This window comes from Lithobates pipiens, unplaced genomic scaffold (assembly GCF_037356315.1).
Source record: "Lithobates pipiens isolate NorthernLeopardFrog02 unplaced genomic scaffold, aLitPip1_a1.2 Scaffold_18, whole genome shotgun sequence".
Lineage (NCBI taxonomy): Eukaryota > Metazoa > Chordata > Amphibia > Anura > Ranidae > Lithobates > Lithobates pipiens.
Window position 1 is genome coordinate 480,698,805 of NW_027507758.1, and position 25,273 is coordinate 480,724,077.

At 42.5% G+C, this 25,273-nt stretch overlaps 1 protein-coding gene across 8 annotated transcripts in view; it reads right to left on the reverse strand.

Moving 5' to 3' along the window:
- The window catches only part of SAP130 (Sin3A associated protein 130), an 80,536-nt gene that overhangs the window by 3,901 nt on the left and 51,362 nt on the right, over positions 1 to 25,273 (reverse strand). For 6 of the 8 annotated variants that reach the window (XM_077488405.1, XM_077488407.1, XM_077488402.1 and 3 more), the window contains 7 exons: positions 12,758 to 12,879; positions 11,829 to 12,152; positions 6,173 to 6,347; positions 5,002 to 5,106; positions 3,111 to 3,421; positions 1,795 to 2,046; positions 1,590 to 1,715 (listed from right to left, as the gene is read on the reverse strand). In XM_077488405.1, the coding sequence (XP_077344531.1) occupies positions 1,590 to 1,715; positions 1,795 to 2,046; positions 3,111 to 3,421; positions 5,002 to 5,106; positions 6,173 to 6,347; positions 11,829 to 12,152; positions 12,758 to 12,879 (1,415 nt within the window). The remainder of the gene's footprint in view (positions 1 to 1,589; positions 1,716 to 1,794; positions 2,047 to 3,110; positions 3,422 to 5,001; positions 5,107 to 6,172; positions 6,348 to 11,828; positions 12,153 to 12,757; positions 12,880 to 25,273) is intronic. The other 2 variants (XM_077488408.1, XM_077488404.1) reach the window with 1 other exon arrangement.

The window sequence follows — 25,273 nt, forward strand, 5'->3', positions numbered from 1 at the left end:
AACCCGCTTTATAAAGAAACATACACATAAAGGGGCTGCCTAAAATTTTTAATAACAAGGTGTTGGCTGTATGGTTAGACTCTGATACCATTGTGACTGAACAGCAAGCCTGACACTAATCTACCTTAACCACTTAAAGACCGAGACTCTTTCTGAGATTTGGTGTTTACAAGTTAAAAACAGGTTTATTGCTAGAAAATTAATTAAAACCCCAAAACATATATTTCTTTTAACACCCTAGAGAATAAAATGGCGACTGTTGCAATACTTTGTCACACCGTATTTGCGCCGCCTATCTTACAAATCGCAACTTTTTTTGGAAAAAAATACATCATTTTGAAATAAAAAAAAATATGACAACAGTAAAGTTAACCTAATATTTTTTTTTAGATTGTGAAAAATTACACCAAGGAAAATTGATACCCAACATGTCTTTCTTCAAAATTGCGTCCGCTCGTGGAATGGCGACAAAACTTTTACCCTTAAAAAATTCTACATGTTGCATCTTTTGAGTTACATAGGAGGTCTAGGGCTAGAATTATTGCTCTCACTATACCGATCGAGGCAATACCTCACATGTGTGGTTTGAACACATTTCATATGCGGGCGCTACTCACGTACACATTCGCTTCTGCAAACAAGCTCTGCGGGACGAGCGCATTTAAAAAAAAAATGTTTTTCTTATTTTACTTTAATTTTTACACTGTTCTTTTAAAAATAAAAAATTGTGTTAATTTTATTCCTATTACAAGGAACGTAAAAAAAAATCCCCTGTAATAGTAAGAAAAAAAAAAAGCATGATAGGACCGCTTAAATATGAGATCTGGGGTCAAAAAGACCTCAGATTTACATTAAAATGCAATAAAGAAAAAAAATGAAATGTAATTTATTAAAAATAAAATAAAATAAAGTGTTGCTTTAAGAGTTACAGGTGGAATTGATATTTTGACATAGCTTCCAGCCTGCAATGGTATGGAGACGGGTGAGGGCCCCATCTTCACCACGATCAACTCTGCTGCGACCAAAGGCTCCGGTAAGCGGCAGAGGGCACTGGAGAACGGCGGGGGGTGGCCTTTCCCACTGCCGATAAAAGTGATCTTGCAGCAAATGCACCACTGAGAACACTTATCTGAAACCGGACACCTAGGTAGCTAGCTGCTTCCATAACGATATCCCTTTTCAAAGTGCAGATGTGGTGCTGTCCTTACAAATCATGGAGGTCATACAAAATACTAGATGAAGAATTTTTTCTTATGGTGAGTAGTCATTTTTGTATCAATTTGAGTAAAACGCAAAGATTTTGTAATCTAAGTTATATAAATTAACCTTACTTTCATGTGATGACCTCAACAAATATTCTATAAAACTCAGTTATGCCCAAATTTTGGAAATTGTTCATGTATTCATTGAGATTCTGATTAAAAACCTACTTTTGCTGCTGAGGTGTGTGTGTGTGCGCGCGCGCGCGCGCGCGCGCGCGTGTGTGTGTGTGTGTTACACATATATACACACACACCGTCACTCCAGGACCAAACAAAAGCAAATGCTGCTTGATGATATCAATAATTTTGCCTTTTTAGGTTACTGACCTTTGACCCGTACATCACTATAACGTTGGAAATGATGGTAAGCGGCTTTCCAAGGATTACGATAATGGCGCAGCAGCGTAATAGGAGGTCGAGGCCTAACAGGAACATAACGTACACCTTCCTCATCTGCAATTAAACAGATTTTACAAACACAAGCCAATTAAAACATTGAATCTAAACAGATTAGGAGAGAAAGCTTCAATACCTATATACTCCTTAGGAGGAGACTTGCGCTTCTCTGGCCTTGAGGTTAAGGGCTTTACTGTGTGACATCTTTCCTCATCTGTGCTGTTGGTCTCCATCATATCTCCCTCTTCAGTTGATATAACATGCTGCTGTTTGCGAGGTTTCTTGCGGGGAGAGGCTCCTGGAGGCAATTCCCCAGCAGACACAGAGATATTATTGGCAAGAAGAACCAGTGGGGAGGAGACGGATCCCGGGGTCAGTGGATGAACTGCTGGATAAATGAAAGAAAGAAAAAAAATAAAAATTAGATAACGGCAGCAACAGCATATTGAAATTTCCTACCCTAGTTAAAGAAATTCCAAAACAGCAAGCATAATCCCAACTGTCAATGGGATTTTATGTTGGCGTGCGACAAGTTAAGTGGAAAAACTTAAGGTGGAAGTTGTACCTATAGGTACTGTAAATCTCTCCTAAACGTGTGCCCTTCATGAGATATTTACCGTTTACCATGCTGATGATGTCATGCGCTCTGAAGGTACAGCCACCTGTGCCGTTTCTTCAGGCAAATGCGTGTCGTGACCGGAGGCTCCGGCACACATGTGCGGGAGTGACGTCACGGGGTTCGGGGCAATCACAGAGCCGGAGTCCGCGGAAGGAAGATGGGCGAAAATGGAATGCGGCCTGCAGCAGGAACGAAGCAGGCTTTGTTTGCAGGCATACCATAATGTGCTTGTATGCGATGCAGGGAAGAAAGGAGGAAGAAAAACCCACCAGGGTTTGCTTCCTCGTTAGAGCGGAATACTACTCACATCAGTTCCAGTGATGCGGCATCCTCGAGATTGCTGCCCGGCTGATAACATCTTTGGGCAACCAGCTTACGAGTCTTAATCACCGGCCGATATTGTAGGCCAGGTGGGGATGACGTCACTGCCACGTATGCATGGGAACTCAGCCAGAGACACCATTGCCGAATTTGTACAGTGAGCTGTGCATGCGCGGTGGACAGGCAGATAAGTAGTTTTAGAACGGAAGAGACAAAGCATGCCTCTTTGGCATTAAAAATCCTGCCTGTTCACCCATTTTCATAACTTAGCCTAATGTTACAATTTAAGGGGAAAAGAGGCTAAAACAATCATGAATTATACAGATAAGGTTTATTGTGTGTAATACCCTGGACTTTATATATATATATATATATATATATATATATATATATATATATATATAATGACAAGACATAAAGGAGAACATTGTCACACAATTCCTTGCAGCAGATTAAACTAGCCAAACATTGATCTAGATAAAAACTAAGCAGGCCATCATTAAATTACCTACCTGAAACTGGCCTAGTTATATCCATTGGTTCTGCCTCCTCCTTCACTTTCGCCTCAGGGACTGCTGCTCCTGAAGGTGCACTGTTCAGGAGAGGTGGAGGTGCAGATAAGGCAGGAACAGCAACAGGAGGAATATGGATGCTGCTGGGAAGGGGTCCAGGCATAGGCTGAGATGGTGGGCTGGGCACAGCAGCTGCAGGATGATGAGAAGAGGGCAGAGATGCAGCTGCACTTGGCTGATCACCACCTGTGCCTGGATCCCCAGTCACGCATGGAGCCACGGAAATGTGAGGTTCGGCTTTTGGTTTTACACTAAGAAAAGAAAGGAAAGGAAAACATTGCATGTTTAAAACATAATGGCAGTAATCTTCAGTTTTTGGTAAGATGAAGTGTTTTTACTGCTGTCTGTATCACTACATGGCAACAAAACAGTCAGTTCCTGTTTTGTTGCCATGAGAGGAAGTAATCTTATGGCTGCAGCAGGGGTTAATAACGGGCTGTCAAAGGCTCTCAAGAGAGCCCTACTATGCTGGGTCATCTCCGCCATTCATGGAAACCATACTACAGCTTCTATGAATGAAATGTGATCTATGAATGAAAGACCCATCAATCACCAACCTTTCCTCCGTTCATAGATCATTTTCACTCACTGAAGCTGTAGTACAGCTTCTACGAATGCAGCAGCTGGAAGGAAAGGGCAGGCATAATTTGGCTGATGAAAGCCTGTGACAGCCATTAGTTATTAAACCCTGATGCACCGAAAAGGGGGAAGACTTCAACTAACAAATGAGGCATTTGTAACACATCCTATTGACTGAAAGTTATGTCCCTTGTGGCAATTTTATTTTATGTCTGAACTTCAGGCTACTTTCACACAGCCAGGGGCAGCTATCAGCAAGAATCTGTAGATTCCTGCCTGTGGTTCCAAATGCTGCCTGTACACACTGTGTGACACCAGCGGCTGTCAGATTTGTACTCCGTACAAGTCAATGGCAGGCGCAGCTGCAGTTTGGATGCAACTGCTCAGTTACACGTGAATAGAGCCTCCATTCGACTTTGGACAGTGGGTTTGATTTACTAAAACTGGAGAGTTGACAATCTGGTGCAGCTCTGCAATGAAACCAATCAGCTTCCACTTTTTTGTTTTGTCAAAGCTTAAAGCGGACTTCCACCTAAAGTGGAACTTCCACTTAAACGATTCGTTCACATTTGGCACCTTTCAGAGGTGGAGCACGTACCTGTTTTTTACAGGTACTCTGTCCCCTCTTTGGGGAGACTGGACCGCAGTGAAGTAGGTCAGCAGCTTGACTCTCCTCCTCTTCCCTTCTGCTGCGGTGCTGACATTGCTGGACTCCTGGACAGGTTAAGTGACCTAAGGTTAAAAGTCAGCAGCCACAGTATGTGTAGCTGCTGACTTATAATTGTTAAAGGGGTGTTTAGCTTGTTAAGTGAACAAGCTAAAATTTAGAACCCGACTGGCTACCATCCATAGACAAATCAGATTTTGCACTTTCACCAAATCAAATCCGGTGTGTGCCCAGGGTAGATGTTTCTGCAGAGTTCTGGGCCCACACAAACTGACCGAAGATAATTGGAGACTCTGTATACGGCCATAGCACAGAGTGTTGCCACTTCCGAATGTAGCAAACCATCTGCGCCCATGTGGTGGTGTGAATGTAGCCTAATAGGTCAATGAGATGCATAAGTGTGTGTGATTAAAGGTCACACTTAACTCTTCACTGACGGCATACTCCAGTAACTCACTGGAAAGATCAGCCAGAATTAGATGATAGCCCCAGAGTCTACATCTTAACAGTCAATAATAGAAGCTCTGGCATTTCCTTCATCACAGGTTCCCTTTTAGATCCCCATGAATTGTACATCTGAATTACCCAGCAGGCCGAGGTGAAGCAGACGTGCTTCGCATTGAGCTGTCATGGCGTGGGCTTACTGCATCTCCTGGATGTGGAGGAATAAGGCTTTTTCTAACAGACAGCCTGTTAAAGAAACATACAGTAGATGAGCAATAAAGTCTATAAAAAAACATGGCAAAGTACAGAGTGCAAAGTTATCCTTACAAAGCAAAAACTATTCATCTTTCACTAATTGCATTGTGCAACACTATAGAGCCACTGGATGACCAGTAAGAATTACAATACCATGCTATAAGCAGGCAGATATTTTACCTAGAATGACAGGCAAAAGAGCATATCAAACATCAGTAAAAGGCACACCAAAATTATTTTTATTCCAAAAAACAAGCAACACTTATTCCAAAAGGGAAAGATCCATGGCTAGAGTTAGGTGTATCCTTAAAATAATAATAATTAAAAAATAGTCAAAAATTACCTTTCAAAAATATCCAGGCATGCCTGGAGACATTAATTCCCACTTAGCCAAAAACAGGGGACAGGGGGGTTGGAAAGTCACCAAGAAATACTTCTTACTCATGAGTGGGTGTCAGAGGAATCTTAAATATTGCTAAAGCACGGTTGCAGGGAAAGTAAAAAATCCTAAAATTTGTTTGCATAGATACAGATTTGACATTAAAAAGCTAAACTGCAAATCTACACTGAAAGCCCAAGCTATACACTGTATACATATAGGTTGTAATAAAATGCTCAGCAGTGTTACCAATTCCAGAACTTTAGCTGTGGCTAGGAATGGGCTTGTCAAACTGCTGCATTTCACAAAGAGCAGCACAGAGACTGGTCTATTTCCACAGTGATTTCAATGGAAAAGAATACAATGCTAAAAAAAAAAATTGAGAATTTACAGTTTTGCTGCACCCTAGATAATGATATAAAGAATTTCAATTAACTGTGAGTAAGAGGTAACTCCAGGCAGCCAAAAACTGCCACTGCAAAAAAAAAAAAAAGATTTTATAAAATGAAAATTAAGTTTGCCTGACAGCAGGGGAGGACACTAGAAAGTGAACACAAAATACTGGAATTAAATGCACATGCAAATAAAACAAGTATAAACTTATGTTATAAGACTACTTCTACATGTACCAGCACCTTAATTATCAACTGCAATGTCTTAGAGAATAGACAAACATACCCATCAGTGGCAGGCTTCTTGCGCAAGATGCTGGGCCTGGGAGAAGATCCCTGAGCAGGAGAATTGCCCATACCTGGACTCTGATTGTGGCTCTGCATGACAGCTGCATTAGCTGAGGTTGTGGTGAAAGTGCTTAGAGGATTGGCAACAATTGTTGCCCCATCTGCAAGGACAACTGAAAATAAAAATAAAATCACAAACCCTCCGCTTTGTTTCTGGAAAGGATAAGTCACATGCATATCTAAATAGATCAAGTAATATAATAGGAAATTAAAAATTAAAAAACAAAACAAATAAAAAGCATGGCCCTAGAAAAGGATATATACAGTGTCTTGAAATTTTCCACATTTTGTCATGTTACAACAAAAATATATATTTTATTGGGATTTTATGTGACAGACCAACACAAAGAGGGCCATAATTGTGAAGTGGAAGGAAAATGATAGCTTTCAAATGTTTTACAAATATCTGAAAAGTGTGGTGTGCATTAGTATTCAGCCCCTTTTACTCCGATACCCCTAACTAAAATCTAGTGGAACCATTTGCCTTCAGAAGTCACCTAATTAGTAAATGGAGTCCACCTGGGTGTAATTTAATCTCAGTATAAATACAGCTGTTCCGTGAAGCCATCAGAGGTTTGTTAGAGAACCTTAGTGAACAAACAGCATCATGAAGGCCAAGCAGGGTTAGATTATAAAAAACAAAAACAAAAATATCCCAAGCTTTGAACATCTCACGGAGCACTGTTCAATTCATCATCTGAAAATGAGGAGAGTATGGCACAACTGAAACCTACCAAGCCATGGCTGTCCACCTAAACTGACAGGCTGGGCAAGGAAACAAAATATAATACACACACACACACACAGCTATCCAGATATTTATTAGCAGCCAGCACAGGTGGTGTAGATAAACGTATACCTGAAAGCAAGTGCAGCGCTAAAAAAAAATTACTTCAAAATATAAAGGGACCCAATAACTCAAATTAAATATACATATATAGTGACATATGCAAATTAACCACTTCCCGACCGGCGCACGCCGATGTACGTCGGGAGAATGGCACGGGCAGGCACATTGGTGTACAGGTACGTCCAATTTTAAATGCCGCCCTGCTATCAGGACCCCCGTGAGTTCGGAAGCGGGTCCCGCTGATTCGATGGCCGCAGGCATACTCGTGATAGTCTCACGGGGCGGCTTAACTGGGAGATGCCATTGTAAACAGCATCTCCCAGTTCTGCCTAGCAACAAGCGACGCTGATCTCTGCTCCATGTGATTGGAGCAGAGATCAGTGCTCACTAAAAGAAAGCCCAGCCCCCCACAGTTAGTAACACGCCCCTACACTGCCACCCACTGGTTAACCCCTTCACTGCCAGTGTCATTTACACAGAAAATCACTGCATTTGTATAGCAGTGATTGCTGTATAAATAACAATGGTCCCAAAAATGTGTCAAAAATGTCCGATGTGTGTCATAATGTCGCAGTCACAAAAAAAAAAAAAAAAAAAAAAACACTTAATAAAAATGCCATAAAACTATCAGCTATTTTGTAAATGCTATAACTTTTGCGCAAACCAATCGCTTATTGCGATTTTTTTTACCAAAAATATGTAGAAGAATATGTATCGGCCTAAACTGAGGGAAATTTTTTTTTTTTAAATAGTCGCTCTTTGTTTATAGCGCAAAAAAAAAAAAAAACGCAGGGGTGATCAAATACCACCAAAAGAAAGCTCTATTTGTGGGGGGGGGGGAAGGACGTCAATTTTGTTTGGGAGCCACGTCGCACGACCGCGCAATTGTCAGTTAAAGCGACGCAGTGCTAAATCGCAAAAAGTGGTCTGGTTTTTGGCCAGCAAAATGGTCCGGGGCTGAAGTGGTTAAACAGTCCAATTTGAACCCTGAAGAGGGATGGAAAAAATTCTGAATTTTTCAGAATGACAAAAAGTCCAAATAGTGACATCCAAGGATTGTGAGTGATTATCGAAAGTATATATTTCAGTGAGTGTCCAAATGGAGAAGTGACGAGAGGAATGGGCAAAGAAAGCATTAAATCAGATAAACGGTCAAGAGGCCCATGGTAACACTGGAGGAGCTGCAGAGATCCACAGTTCAGGTGGGAGAATCTGTCCACAGGACAATTAGACAGGCATTACACAAATCTGTGCTTTAAGAAGTCCCGTTAGCAGTTTGTGAGAAGCCATGTGGGGGACACAGCAATTATGTGGAAGAAGGTGCTCTGGTGAGCCGAGACCAAAGTTGAATGCTTTGGTCTAAAAACAAAAACGCCATGTGTGGTGGAAAACTAACACTACACATCACCCTGAACACACCATCCCCACCGTGAAACATGGTGGTGGCACATGTTTGGATGCTTTTCTTCAGCAGGGACAGGGAAGCTGGTCAGAGTTGATAAGAAGATGGATGGCACCAAATACAGGGATCACACCTATGCAAAACGTATGCGTATTTCTCCGCATTGGACAGCGGTGCTGTGCGATCTGCGGCCTGTTTAGGTGTGAACTGAACCTTAGAGTCTGCAAAAGACTTGACTGCAGCAGAGGTTCACCTTCCAGCAGGACAACGACCCCAAACATACAGCCAGAGCTACAATGGAATGGCTTAGCTCAAAGCATATTCTCGTCTTAGAATGGCCCAGTTAAAGTCCAGACCTAAATCCAATTGAGAATCTGTGGCAAGCCTGGACAATTGCTGTTCAGGGATGCTTGCTATCAAATCTGACAGAACTTAAGCAATGGTCTGGCAATTAACAGAGTTCCCCAAGGAGACTCAGGTGCAAGTCATCTGGTCCTGGTCACTTATTAATGTTAAGTTTTCCAAGTCTATCTCTAATTCTGACCTATGTTAGCCATGAGGGCGCTTCCTGTGATGTGTCATGAGGATAAACAATGCAGTTTTGGTTACTAAAGCTGCCCCCCCCCCCCCCCAATTGCTTTCCTTCGTGAAGACTGAGAAGACTAAAATTCAATACATTCACCATCTCCACATCCTTTGTAACCAGCTTTGCTCCCTCACTCTTTATGGAGCCAATATGGTCTGTGCTCCTTTTTTACCATTTACTTCTGCTGTTGATGATTCCTTAGCCTTGTATTTTTTGAAGGCCTTCTCCTTTGCTTTTATACGCATTTTTACATTGGAGTCAAGCCATCCAGGATTTTTGTTCACTCTTTTAAATTTATTTCCCAATGGGATGAACTGGCTCATGCCCTTATTTAATATGGTCTTAAAGCAAACCCATCTCTCCTCTGTGTTTTGTTCCTAAAATTCGATCCCAATTTTTATCTTCTAGCAAGGTTCATAGTTTAGGAAAGTTGGCTCTTTTGAAATTCAGTGTCTTTGTATTTCCCTTAGGTTTTCTATGCGTGTTATTTGTGTTATTTATACTGAAGCTAATTGACCTGTGATTGCCGTTTCCTAAATTACCCCTTATTTCCACATCTGTGATCAGGTCTGCATTGTTTGGTAATCAGTAGGTCTAGTAACGCTTTGTTTCTAGTTGGCAAGTCTACCATATGACCTATGAAATTGTCCTGCAAGACATATCGGAACTGGCCAGCCTTAGATGAAAGCGTAGTTCCTTCTACCCAGTCTGTCTAGAAAATTAAAATCCCCCATTACGATGACACTTCCCATCCTTGCTGCTAATCCAAATTGTGATAGGATTGTAAAATTATGATAGGTCCATCTCCCCCTTCTCCCTCAGTTTGGGGGGCCTATAGCATATTCATCCCTTTGGAGCTCTACCCATAAAGGATTCCACCTCAGCTCCCTTAGTGATGTCACCTCTCACATTCACTTGTACATTATTCTTGATATACAGGCATACCCCTCCTCCTTTTTTACCCTCTACCATGCAATAAAGGGAATATCCATGAATTGTTGCCAGCCAATCATGAGAGCTGTTGAACCAAGTCACTGAATTTCCCACAAAATCAAAATCCTCCTCGTACAACACTATCGCTAGTTGTCCCATCTTGTCTGCCAGGCTCCTGGCATTGGTGAACATGCCACGTAGTTTAGACTGGTCGCATACTGTCCTCTTATTGGGTGGTCAGAGATTGCAAATAGTACTTGTTACTATATACTTGCCTTGGGTTTGTGTGTAGTCAACCTACCCTAATACTACCCTCTACTTGCAGCTGTAATTGCAGTGAAAAATGATTCTACAAAGTACTGACTCAGGGGGGCTGAATATAAATGCAGGCCACACTTTTCAGATAATTTGTTAAATAATTTTGAAAAACATTTATTTTCCTGTAACTTCACAATTACCTGCCACTTTGTGTTGGTCTATCACATAAAATCCCAATAAAAACATTGACAATTTTGGTGGCAACATGACAAAATGTGGAATATTTCAAGGGGTGTGAATACTTTCCAGGCACTGTACATTACATTATTAAAATGTCACAAAATCCCATCCCATACTTCTATTTAGGGAGACATCTAGAACAAGGGAATGACAGGCAGCATTCCATTATTGCGTCAACAGTGGCAACTATGGAAGGGGCCAGGAAAGTGATGTGTTGGAAGTGAGCAGAGCTGCCCGTTAAGAGTGAGGCTCAGGCAACATCTTCTGATCCACAAATGGAAAATGGGTACTGGACGTGACTGACATTTGTACTGAATGTTTGGGATGCGTGGTTTGGACTGGCAATTCACACTACTAATGTGCACAGTTATATTTTGTTCTTCAGAAAATGGCACATCTCAGAACAAAAAAATTGCTACATGTTCAGTTCTGTGCAAAATGACATAAAATGGCAGCAGACTATGGTATGTACACTGTACAGCATGTAGGTAAGGGGTAGGAGTGAGTCCTGTTCCTCAAAAATGTACTTTTTGGCAATCCTTCACTTTACCGCCTGTCAGCAAAATATAAACTTTATGTACAAAGCACATAAAAGGTATTTTAATTACGCAACCGAAAAGTCTCAGTTTATTATGATACCGACAAAAGTCTATCCATTCTGGCTGTGCTGAATGCTATATTCTCTAAACTGTGCTGTAACTGACACACTCCTACAGTGTGCTGTATCCCAAACTGCCCACTGTGCCGAATGTGATGTGCTCAAGATGCTCCCCTTCCATATATTGCGTGGTATAGGACATACTCCAATTTGCCTCATTATACTGTGAAGTAAGATACGCAATAGTCCAGGCTAACCCATTTTGTACACTGCAAACATGGAATAAAAGCATTTCAGTCTGAAAGTCATTACATATTCCATAGCGCCAAGTCATTAGAGTATTAGCAATGCATTAACTCACAGCTTTCCAACACAACTGTGTTTCCTATTCCAAATGTCCTAATCCTCTGAAAAGGATATGCATTTGGGTGAGGATCACTAATCATAAGATAAGATTAATATAAAATAGATCTATATATCCCTATGTATATTTATATCTATCCTATATTTTCAAATAAACGTTTTTTCTTTAAGCTAAACAACTAGTGACTGTATATATATATATATATATATATATATATATATATATATATATATATATATATATATATATATATATATATATATATATATACATACATACATACACACACACATATACACACACACACATATACACACACATACACATACATATACATACATACACACACACACACTACATTACCAGGAGGTTTTGCATCACTTGAAGCATGCTGGGAGTTGACAGAGGACGTCTGGACACCCTGAGTGGTTATTGATCCTGCAGAGTGGATTCCCTGTGAACTAATTGGAGGTTGCTGGATTCCCTGGGTACCAATAGGTGAAGCCTGAATGCCTTGCGTACTGAAGGGTGTAGGCTGCATCCCCTGTGCATTGACTGGTGCAGGTTGGATCCCCTGAATGTGACGGGCATGTGATGTATCCACATTTATTAGTTGCATTGGGTTCAGGTGTACAGTAGAAGCCACTGATTGGGCTGTAATTGCAGAGTTTGGAGCTTGTGCTGAAACTAAAAAAGGGAAACCAGTAAAGTTAGATTTTCCACCCAAATGAACTAGAAAACAATATTAAATCAGTCATAAGCAAGTCTGACTTATTTTAAAAATGTGTTTTTAAGTTAAGTTCTTGAAATCACTGACAACCAGTTAATTTTACCTATTTCTATGCAACAGAGTATCTAGTATACAATGTGGGAGCTCTGTAGCATCTAATGCATTTACTAGCTCCAGTGTGTAGTTCAAAATGGCAACTGATACAACAGAGCAAGCTGCATTACATGTCTCTTATGTTATAAATGAGTTTGTCAACTTTCAGTAAATTTACAGATGTAAAAATCCGTAATTTTTTGCATCTGTCCATGAATGTCCATTATGGACATGCAGTCTGCATGTCCATAATAGAAATTCACGGACAGATGCAAAAAATTACGGATTTTACAAACTGTTCAAAAATGTACTGACAGCTGGCAGCCCTGGTGCTTGCGTAGACAGAAAACAAGGTTTCAAGGTCACAATGATGCCAATTTACAGTGCTCTAGCATTTCAAGGTGTATTGACACTTTAAATTAATGTACAGCATTCAAAGTAAGGAATATAAATTATTTTTTACACCAACCTGGATACTGACGTATAGTGGACATGGAACTGGTTATAGGGGTGTACGTGTGAGCAGCCAGAGGATAGGCAGATTGGGGATAAGTGGGCAGAAAATACTGTAGCTGTACTGGGACAGGCTGCCTGTGAAACAAATAAAAAACAGATGAAAAATCAAACTAGACAAAAATTATTTCAGACATCAAAACAAGGTGGGTGAAGGTTAATTTTGTTTATTAACATTATAAAGTCCTAATCTGTAAGATTTTAAAATTTATTAGCCAATGGAGGGACAGAAATTCAATACGGTTGAGTTACACTGCCACCTACAGGAGGACTGGACACTAGCAAACAGAAAAGCCTGCACCCCCCCCCCCCCCAGAGTTCCTACCTTACCCATGCTTTAGTTTTGTGGTAAAGCAGTACTAAGGGCATAAACAAAAAACCACAGAAAATCTGGATCAGTGTGCTTTAATGGATTTTTTATTTTCTTGTGCATCGAATGGCACATTCAGATACTGTTGGAATAGCCACAATACAGATGAGAGGTGGGAAACCCAGCAACAAATATTAACAGGCCTCACTAGGAGGATCAGGGACCACCTACAGCCTAGGAGCCGCCTGAAAGACCAAGGCCCAAATCTGTGTGCATGAAGTGGGGCCACCTTATGGACAGAGGAACATGCCAAGACAACTAAGGGGAGACAATGGGAGGACCATATGCTGATGCTTTAGTCAAAGAAAGAAAAGGTCACTGTTAGAAGGGAGTAAGTCCACATGGAACAGAAAACCGAACCTAAGCCAGCAAGAAGCCAATTAACCAAAACCCAATCATGCATTTGGATACAGGACGAAAGGACCTGTTTTTAACCAACTGAACAAAAAACACCGGTGATAACGCCAAGTAGGAACACATCCCAAAGGGAATCTAGCAAAAGTTCAGGCAGGAAAGCCCAATTGTGATCTACACAAGACGGCCCAAGGCCTAACCATCCACCAAACTTGGCATCACCAACGTAAAACTCCAAATAAAGCAGGTTGCCTAGCCAGATAACCAACCTTGCTAAGCCATGTACACCAGAGATTGCACAGTATTAGTACAAACAGGGTCAGGAAAGTGTTACAATGCAGAACACAGGTTAGCGCACATGCCCTGCCATTTCAATTTGGATAGCTGCTTTATAGAAGACCCAAGCAGCAATGAACCTTGTCTGAAGAATAAACGAAGAAGAAATAAAGCTAAAAGGGGGCCAGTGCAAAAACTGGTTAGAAGACTGAAAAGTCATCCATCCTAGCACACCAACAATAAAAAAAAAAAAAAAAAAAAAAAAAGAAGAAGAACCCCCCCCCCCCCACACACGGTTGGGTAAAGAAAGGGTTATGCTGGGGCCTGACTTATGATTTTTTTTTGCCACTGTTCAATCTTCCAGCAGGGTGCAATATAAACCAACTACATACAATGCCTTGCGAAAGTATTCGGCCACCTTGAACTTTTCAACCTTCAAAACAAAGATATAAAAATTTTTATTTTTTTGTGAAGAATTACCAACAAGTGGGACACAATTGTGAAGTGGAACGAAATCTATTGGATTTTTGAAACTTTTTTAACGAATAAAAAAATGAAAAGTGGGGCGTGCAAAATTATTCGGCCCCCTTGCGTTAATACTTTGTAGAGCCACCTTTTGCTGTGATTACAGCTGCAAGTTGCTTGGGGTATGTCTCTATAAGTTTTGCACATCGAGAGACTGAAATTCTTGCCCATTCTTCCTTGCAAAACAGCTCGAGCTCAGTGAGGTTGGATGGAGAGCGTTTGTGAACAGCAGTTTTCAGCTCTTTCCACTGATTCTCGATTGGATTCAGGTCTGAACTTTGACTTGGCCATTCTAACACCTGGATACGTTTATTTGTGAACCATTCCTTTGTAGATTTTGCTGTATGTTTGGGATCATTGTCTTGTTGGAAGATAAATCTCCGTCCCAGTTTCAGGTCTTTTGCAGACTCCAACAGGTTTTCATCCAGAATGGTCCTGTATTTGGTTGCATCCATCTTCCCCTCAATTTTAACCATTATCCCTGTCCCTGCTGAAGAAAAGCAGGCCCAAACCATGATGCTGCCACCACCATGTTTGACAGTGGGGATGGTGTGTTGAGGGTGATGAGCTGTGTTGCTTTTACGCCAAACATATCGTTCTGCATTGTGGGCAAAAAGTTCGATTTTGGTTTCATCCGACCAGAGCACCTTCTTCCACATGTTTGATGCGTCTCCCAGGTGGCTTGTGGCAAACTTTATACGAGACTTTTTATGGATATCTTTGAGAAATGGCTTTCTTCTTGCCACTCTTCCATAAAGGCCAGATTTGTGCAGTGTACTACTGATTGTTGTCCTATGGACAGACTCTCCTACCTCAGCTGTAGTTCTCTGCAGTTCATCCAGAGTGATCATGGGCCTCTTAGCTGCATCTCTGATCAGTCTTCTCCTTGTCTGAGCGGAAAGTTTAGAGGGACGGCCAGGTCTTGGTAGATTTGCAGTGGTCCGATACTCCTTCCATTTCAAAATGATCGCTTGCACGGTGCTCCTTGGGATGTTTAAAGCTTGGGAAATCTTTTTGTATTCAAATCCGGCTTTAAACTTCTCCACAACAGTATTTCGGACCTGCCTGGTGTGTTCCGTGGTCTTCATGATGCTCTCTGCGCTTTCAACAGAACCCTGAGACCATCACAGAGCAGGTGCATTTATACAGAGACTTGATTACACACAGGTGGATTCTATTTATCACCATCAGTCACTTAGGACAACATTGGATCATTCAGAGATCCTCGCTGAACTTCTGGAGTGAGTTCGCTGCACTGAAAGTAAAGGGGCCGAATAATTTTGAACGCACCACTTTTCAGTTTTTTATTTGCTAAAAAAGTTTAAAATATCCAATAGATTTCGTTCCACTTCACAATTGTGTCCCACTTGTTGGTGATTCTTCACAAAAAATTCTAATTTTATATCTTTATGTTCGAAGCCTGAAATGTGTGTGTACACACACACACGGCGGTCTGGAAGTGGTTACACACATTAGTAGCAAATAAACAGCAATTATGCATATTTAAAATTATGAAATATATTTAAGGAGGAGCTGGAAGGGAAAGAAAATCCTGTACAAGATGTTGTATAGTTAATAAGGCTCATTATTTAGCAGTTTGGTGCAAGCTTTCATATTAAAACTCTACAATGTCCAACACAGCACACTTTATGTTTGAAGCCTGAAATGTGGCAAAAGGCTGAAAAGTTCAAGGGGGCCGAATACTTTCACAAGGCACTGCACATTCCCGTGTCCCTCAACAGAAGATTAAGACATACAGCTTAGTTTGTTTTGTGGTTTAAAGCCCCACTTGGATCTAAAACTTTTTTTTTTTTTACCATCCCTACCTCCAACCCACCCTGTTACCCACCCTACTACAAAACAATCCTGGAGTGGGGCTTTTGGTATGATCCAGAGTTCCATCCCCATTCACAAGCTTGACAGTTACAAAGTTCCGGAAACCATATAAAAATGAAGGATTAAATTTCATCCCTGGCCTGAGGTTTTCAGTTTTAAATTTTTACATGGAGATCTCATTCCTATTAAAAAGACAAGTTCACATTTAAAAATAAATGCATATCTTTTTTGCAGGAAAAAAAATAGGATTTTTATAACAGCTTACCTGTAAAAATCCTTTTCTTGGAGTACATCATGGGACACAGAGCTTTAAGCAATAACAATGTGTATATAGGCACCTTCAGGTGATGACACTGGTATAACCAATCTAGGAAGCTCACTCCCTAAATAACCCCTTCTCCCATCAGTACCTCAGCTTTTGTAACAAAGCAACATACTTAAATCCCCAGAAGAGGGGAGGGACCTCTGTGACCCATGATTTACTCAGAGAAAAAGGATTTTTATAACAGCTTACCTGTGAAATCCATTTTCTTTATAGTATATCATGGGACACAGAGCCTTAAGTAATAACTCAATTGGATGTCCCGTAGCAATGTTAATTGATAGGAGAGAGGCATAACCCACAGGGTACCCCCAGACTGGAGGGGTTGTACAGCTGCCTGCAGTACACTGCGCCTAAAGGTGATATACTCATACCTCCTTATATCCACTTGATAAAACTTGTATGCACTACAGATCTGAGCCATGGAGGCCTGGTGACACACTGCCCAAAAAGCACTAACCATTAGAGTGCGCCTAACTTGAAACAGGGGAATCTTACCACTTAAAGCGGGAGTCCGCCGGGACTCCGCGTTTTTTTTTTTTTTTTTTTTTTTTTTTAAAGTCAGCAGCTACAAATACTGCAGCTGCTGACTTTTAAAATAGTGACACTTACCTGTCCAGTGCGCCCGCGATGTCGGCACCCGAAGCCGATCTCTAGATCGACACTCGGGTGCTGCCGCCGCCATCTTGGGTATGGGAATCAGGAAATGGAGCCTTTCGGCTTCATTTCCCAGTTCTCTACTGCGCATGCGCGAGGCGCGCGGCGCAATCAGGACGGTCCCCGCTGCCTCTGGGATCTGTGTGTTTCCCAGCAGGCAGCGGGGCACTTGCGCAAAGGGGCGGGCACTTGCGGAAAGGGGCGTAATCTACGCCCCTTTCCGCAGACAGCTATCCCGAAAGTGGGTGCAGTTACCTGGATTATCCAGGTAACTGCACCCCCCTCCCCCCTGAAAGGTGCCAATCGTGGCGCCGCGGGGGGGGGGGGGGGGGGGGGGGATTCCGATGAGCGGAGGTCCATTTTAGGGTGGACCTCCACTTTAAATCATAAGTTAGAATTATAACTTGTCGGATCCACTTAGCGACAGTGGGTTTCGACGCTGCCTGTCCTTTCCTAGGACCCTCTGGCAAAATAAGACATCAGTCTTACGAATCTGAGCAGTTGTCTTTAACTAGATTTCCACTGCTATCACCACATAAAGACAATGTAGTGACCTTTCTTCTCTGGAACATCCTTTTGGAAAAAACGATGGCAGGACATTATCTTGGTTCAGGTGAAAACCTGAAACCACTTTTGGCAAAAAGCCTGGATGAGGGCGTAACACCACTCTGTCCTCATGAATAATCAAATATGTCTCTTTACAAGAAAGAGCAGCCAATTCCGAAAATCTCCTTGCTGAAGATATAGCAACCAAAAATACCAACTTCCTTGGCAAAAGGACTAAGGGAATATGTTGTATCGGTTCAATCGTTTATCATGTGTATGCAATACAAATTTACGGCCATGGACAAAAGCCCACGGGAAAGTTTGTACAAAGTCCGATCTTGTGTATGAGGCTTAACACAGACAAAACTAAGTTCAAGGTTTGACACGCAGATTAAGCCACATCATCCCTTGCACAAAACCCCAGACTAAAGAATGTGTAGCAAGCGGTCTTTGAAATAAGACCGATAAAGCTGAGAGTTGACCTTTAATAGTACGCAAGGCCAACTTCATCTCTACCCCTAATTGTATTGTAGAAAGGCAACTCTCGGATTCACACCAGTAAACACAAGCCCTCCAGACCCTATAATATATAGTTCTGGAAGCTGGCTTCCTTGCATTAATCAGGGTAGAGATAACCGACACGGACGTGGGTCAGAACGTGGGTTTCAATAGATAAGCTGTTAAATTTAGAGACCGTAAGGTAGGATAGAATATCGGTCCCTGTGAGCAGATCAGGCTGTAGTTAGAGGGATCATGGACCATCCACTGCCATCTTTACGATTTCTGCATACCATGACCTGAGCCATGCTGGTGCTAACAGAATTACCGGCTTTCTTTCCAGCTTGATCCTGAAAAGAAGTCAAGGTAGCAAATTAATAGGGGGAAAATGCATAGATCAGTGAGAACTGATCCCACAGGGTAACCAACGCATCTGTTCCGCATGCAAGTGGATCCCTTGTCCTGGACACAAAGTTGACTAAATTCATGTTGAATCTGGTTGCTAGAAGATCTACGTACGGAGTCCCCAATCTTCTGCAAACAGCCGAAACATGTCGTGGTGAAGAGACCATTCCCCTGCAAATAACTGCTGGTGACTTAAGTAGTCCGCCTGCCAATTCTCTACTCCCAGAATGAAGGCTGCTGCCAAGCACGGAACATACCTTTCTGCCCAAGTAAGAATATGGTTCACCTCTCTCTGCACTGAGAGACTCTTTGTGCCCCCTTGGTGATTGATATAGGCTACAGCTGTGGCATTGTCAGATTGGATACTGACAGGACAATCCCGTAACCTGAAAGTCCAGACCTTAAGAGCCAGATTAGATCTAGAATGGGTCTGACATCTCCATTTGGTTTTGGTACCATAAAGAGTTTTGAATAAAACCCCAAACCTTGCTCTTTTGTGGGGGATCTGTATGATCACCCCCTGATATATTAATCAGTCTAGTGCCTGAAACAGAGATGGTCTTTTCTCTGGATCTTTGGGAACATTTGACCTCAGGAAACAAGATGATGAAAAGTCCAGAAATTCCAGTTTGTATCCCAGCGTTACTGTGGAGATGACCCATCTGTCCTGAATTTCCTCTCGCCAGACTTCTGAAAACCGCAAAGTCTTTCCCTCCACCCTGGTGAGGAGGGGTGCCTCTTCACGAGGAGGCTTTCGGATTCTGCTTTGCAGGACTTCTTTTGAGCCTGGGCCTGACACTAAGGTTTTCCTCTAGAGTCTGGCGGCAGAGACCATCACCACTGCCTAAAGGCGGAAGCCCCTGGCGCAGGAGAAAGGGCCCGTTTAAATGAAGAGTGTTTATACTTTTTTGACTTTTCCACTTGAAATAGTTTTGATACATTTGTCCAAATCATCCCAAAATAGCCGCTCCCCATGAAAAGGGAACCAAGTTAGGAGGTTCTTACATGGTGCTTCGGCTGACCAATTTTTTAACCACAAGATTCTACACATATGTACTAGCATAAGCGTAAGGCGGGACGCCTGGTGAATAGAATTTTTAATGGCATCTATGGCAAAGCATAATGCTTTTGGTAGTTCGGCCAATTACCAGGCTTGTCGCGCAGGGACCTCTTTAAAGGGCCTGTCTAAACTGGTCCTTTAGGGATTGACAGACGCCTATTGCAGCGACTGCAGGCTGAGTAACAGCACCTACCAAGGAAGAAGCAGATTCTAAACAGGAATTACAACCTTTTATCTGTTGGATCCTTAAGCATTTGTGCATGGTCTACTGGACAAGTTACTTTTATTCACACTGGAAATAGCAGCGTCAACTGCTGGTACCTTACATTTTTTGGTGAATTTTTCCTCCATGGGATAAAGAACTAAAAATTTAATTGGAGGCATTAAATGCTTATCCCATTCAGCATGAATAAGCTGTTCAAGTAATGCATGCACAGGAAACACTTGCAAAGGCTGTGAAGGTTTTAAAGTGGTTGTAAACCCTTACAAACCACTTTGACCTACAGGTAAGCCTAGATTAAGGCTTACCTGTAGGCCCAAGAAATATCTCCTAAACCTATACGGTTTAGGAGATAGTTACAAAAAGACAGGCACCGCTATCTACGGCGCAGTAGACAGCGGCCCGCAGGCGCACTGAGAACGCCGCAGATCGCGGCGATATGTCGCTCGTGTCAGCTCACAAGCGCATGCGCATGAGTGACGTCATCACGGCTCTGGCGAATCACAGCACCAGAGCAGCGAGACCCGGAAGTCTGGGATACATGGCAGCGGCGAAGATTAAGGAGGAGGACCGCTTCGGGGGCTTCGTCCTCAGGTAAGTTATTCATAATGAGCTAGTATGCTATGCATACTAGCTCATTATGCCTTTGCCTTGCAGGTTGCATAAAAAAAAAAAAAAAAAAAAGCCTTTACTTCCTCTTTAAAGAGCCCAAGGAAGAAACCAATCTTTACGGAGACCCCATTAGGAGTAGCATGAAAATAGAACGAACCATCTCCGTAAGAGTGTATCAGCAACTTCTCAGATTGCGAGGCTGAAAACTGTTCATCTACCGTTGTTTCCTCCACAGACGAATCATCGTCTTTGCCTTTCCCCCTGACCGACTGAGGGTAATACCTCAGCCTGTACCCACTGTTGCCCTTGCAAAGGGTCTGAAGTGGGGGGAGGGGGATCTAGCACACTTCCTATCCGTTTGAATGGAGGATGTGATTAAATCCACAAATCTTCCTTCCAGGCCCTGCAGGGTGGAGGAAAAGGACATCTCCAGTCACGTATACCATGGCTGAACTGTGATAAGCAGCTGCACAATTTGTTTCAATAGCTCCCTCTGGCTTGCCATAATTATTATTTCAGGCAAGGATGACCGTGTGGAAAAGAGACTGGAGATCCTAGCGCCTGGGGGTGAAACCTTTGGTACCTTTTTGGTGTCTTTTTTGGTACGCCATAGTGCCAAGCACAAAAGCAGAGGCGCTATTAAATTGCGTAATTAAAACTACGTGCTGAAAATAGTCATGACAGTAAATGCAGCTATTACGCTCAGCCTAGTGCTGAGCAAAAAAAAAAAAAAAAAGTCTTCCTGTATCAGGAATGCCACTTGCCACCCTTCCGTGCCCACAGCTCTTGCGCCCCCCGTGTGCACCCTGCTTGGTCCTCATTAGCTGAGGAGAGACTGCTACAGCTATATTTTTTATTTCCTGCTTGCCTACCGTGCGGCCTCGTGGACGTTGCTTGGCGCTGTGCCTAGGCCCGCCCCTCCATAAACCCGCCCCCCTCTTTCGTTTTTGAAAATGTTCCTACACGGGAGGCTTTCGGGTCTACAGATCCAATGCGAGGGAGGAGGGCAGAGCTCCTGACACCAGCCCGCATAGGAACAACACATGGAACAAAATTTGGGACCTCCACACCCCCTACTGGGGGGGGGGGGGGAAGCAGGTATTACAAGGGGGTACACCGTTGGCATTTCCCTAAACCTTTGTCCCTTCTGGGGGTGGGGGGGGGAGCATTTTGGCAGATCTCTTTACCTGAGAGGAATCCCCCTGCACAAGCTGCTGTGGCCACACAGCGACTGACGCTGAGTTTACAGTGAAGACAACAGATTAGGGTATGTGCATAGACTCACTAATGGAGATTTAAGCCATAACAACATTTTTTCCTTTAGAGAAGAAAGCATAGGTGGATGTTCGTTCCCGAGTTTCTTCCCTTACCTTATTCCCGCCGCAGGATTTACTTAATTAACAGACACTCCAACCTTCACCCATCACGGCGGGTTGCATTTGGAAAACCTTCAAGGACCGGGTGCCTTTATATCAGGGTTCCACTCCCTTGGACCTGTAAAAAGCACCCCACCAGGAAAGCTTTAGGTAATGTAGTATGACCAAAGCCCTGGGTCCAGCCCTACAAAGAGGCGTTACAGGCAAAACCTCCTGCTTCGGATACGAGGCCCAGGTACCATCCACTTTGGCCTCCTTTTGATGGATCTGGTGTCTGGAGGCTATTTAAATCCAGCATGGATCCCTCCTGGAGCTCCTCCGAGCACATCTTTACTTGTGACAAAACACATTAGACACTGGGGAACAAAACGGAGGTACTCCTGATAGGAGGAGGGGTTATATAGGCAGTGAACTTCCTGGATTTGGTATACCAGTGTCCATCACCTGAAGGTGCCTATATACCCATTAACCACTTCACGACCAGCACACGACGATGTACATCCCTTTTTTGAAGAGGGATATCTCGTCTGTACGTTGTACGGACCTGACAGTGGTGGGGTGGCGGGGGGAGTTCACACACACACACACACACACACATTTTCAGTGGCTGCAGTCAACAGTATTGTGCGTAAATCTGACAAGTAGACTCCTGCCTGTCAGGTGCAAGCATTCTGGAGGCTATACTTCTGTCTGATTGCTTACACATACCCCCTGTAATGGCCTTCAGGCAGGCAAGCCGTCCCTCCCAATAAAAAATGAAATAAAAAAAAAAAAAAAATATGAAGCCGTTGACATGGTATTAGGCCAATTGACCGCCTTAAACGCAATAGCCAAAGTGAACCAAGCGCTGTTTCTATACCAAATCTGAAAGTATAAAACAAACACTCAATATGCAGATGCTGCTCTACGACGCACATGCTGCACAACTCTGATTAGGATCATGAATGCACACCGATTTTCAAGGTCACATATTTCTTCAGGCTGCTTCTTCTTTGTGGTGAACCATATGTCATGAATACATTGTATTGCTAACAATCTGGTAAATCAGATGAGTGAGGTGCATATCCATTCAAATCACACTTGGACATTCACATGCCTACTTTATCTTTACAGTTGGTTAGTGAGAAGTACAGGCAGGGAGCATGGCACCCTGGATATTCACTTGAAGAACTCATCTTTTACACGCCGTTTGCACTTATGGATTTTAAGATTTTTTTCACTGGCACTTTAATATTTGTATACAATTTCTTTTAGATAATTACATATTGAGCGTTTGATACTTTAGGTTTTGTATAGAAGCAGCACTTGGTTCAATTCTGTTATCGAGAAAAACAGGATTTTTAAAACAGCTTACCTGTAAAATCCTTTTCTTTGACGTACATCAGGGGACACAGAGCCATAGTAGTTACTATGTGGGTTATAGGGACAGCGATAGGTGATGGACACTGGCACGCCCTAAGGCAAGAAGTGTATTCCCTATATAACCCCTCCCACTACTGAGAGTGCCTCAGTTTTTGTAGCAAAGCAATACAAGTGTATACGAAGAAGGGAGGGACCTCAAAGAAAAGCATTTTACAGGTAAGCCATTTTAAAAATCCTGTTTTCTTACATCAGGGGACATGGAGCCATAGTAGTTGCTATGTGGGATGTCCCATAGCAATGGCAACTGAAGGGAGGGAGACCACAAAAAACAGAAGGCCAGAGGGGACTCTTATTGCAGCCTGCAGTATACTGTGCCCAAAGGCAATATCCTCATGACCTTTAATATTGGATTTGATAAAATCTGATAAACGTATGAACCGAAGATCAAGACGTAGCCTTTCAGACCTGAGCTATAGAAGCCTGATGATGCACCACCCAAGAGGCACTAATCGGCCTGGATGAGAGTGCTCTAACATAAGGAGGAAGGGAGAATTTTCTTTTTTAAGCTGAAGGTTGAACAATCACTTGACAAATCCATTAGGAAAATAGTGGATTTTGATGCTGCCTGTCCACATCTTTGGACCTTCTGGCAGTACAAACGAAAACATCTGTTTTGCGAACCTGAGTGGTCGCCTTAAAATAGACTGATCGTTCTTACTACATCAAGGAAATGTAGTGCCTTCTCTTCCCTAGATTGAGGCTTTGGGAAAAAGAAGGAAGAACGATATATCTTGGTTTAAATGAAAAAAAAAAACAAAAAAACAAAAAACAAACAAACACGTGTTATAATTTTTGGTAGGAATTCAGGATGAGGACATAAAACCACCTCATCCTTATGCATGATCAAATGTGGCTCTTTACAAGACAGGGCCGCTAGTTCCAATATTCTTCTAGCAGAAGAAATGGCAACCAAAAAAATTATCTTTCTTGTCAAAAAGAACCAAGGGAATTTCTCGTAAAGGCTGAAACAGCTGATTTAGCAAAGACGATAAGACCAATTTTAAATCCCAAGAATTTAGTGGTGCCTTGATAGGGGTATTAATCCGTGTTACACCCTGAATAAGCTATGCACCAAGAGTGGGAAGCAAGAGGTCATTGAAAAAAAAAAAAAAAAAAAAAATAAAAAAAAAATAAAACCACACAAGGCCAGCTTCATTTTCAGATCCCATATGCAGGAAATCAGGGATCCTGCCTATGACATACTTCCTGGGGTGCCAACCCCTGGATCCACACCAAACAAACATATGCCTTCCAGACTAAAAATGATTCTGGAATCCGGCTTCCTGGCATTAATCAAAGTAGACCCTACCGAAGGAGATCACCCACAATCTTTTATGAAGTGGGATTCAACAGTTAAACCTGTTAAATTTTTTTGTCCGTAAGGTAGAATGAAATAACGGACCTTGTGCTCCTGCCATCTTTATGATCTCGGTAAATCAAGATCTTCTGGGACCCACTGGGGCCACCAGAATCACCTCCTTTCGTTCCTGCTTAATCCTGCAGAGAAGGCTTGGAAGTAACTGGAGGAAATGCATAGATCAATGAAAACTAATCCAATGGGAAGACTGTTCCGCCTGCTAGCAGATCCCTTGTTCCCGACACAAAGTTGTCGACTTTGTTGCTGAATCTGGACACAAATAGGTCCATGTCTGGAATACCCTATTTCTGACATATCGCTAGGAAGATTTCGGGGTGAAGAGATCATTCTCCCGGAAACAATTTTTGGCCACTCAAGTAGTCCGCCTGCCAATTCTCTATTCCTGAAATGAAAAATTGCCAATAGGCAAGGAATGTTGTGTTCTGCCCAAGCTAGAACATTATTCATCTCTTTTTGGGCTGCACGACCTCACGTGCCCCCCCTGGTGATTGATGTAAGCCACTGCCGTGGCCTTGTCAGACTGAATCCTGACAGGACAGTCCCGTAGTCTGATCGTCCCAGATTGTAGGGCCCGACGTACTGCCTGAATCTTCCAAAAAGTTGATAGGCAAAGTC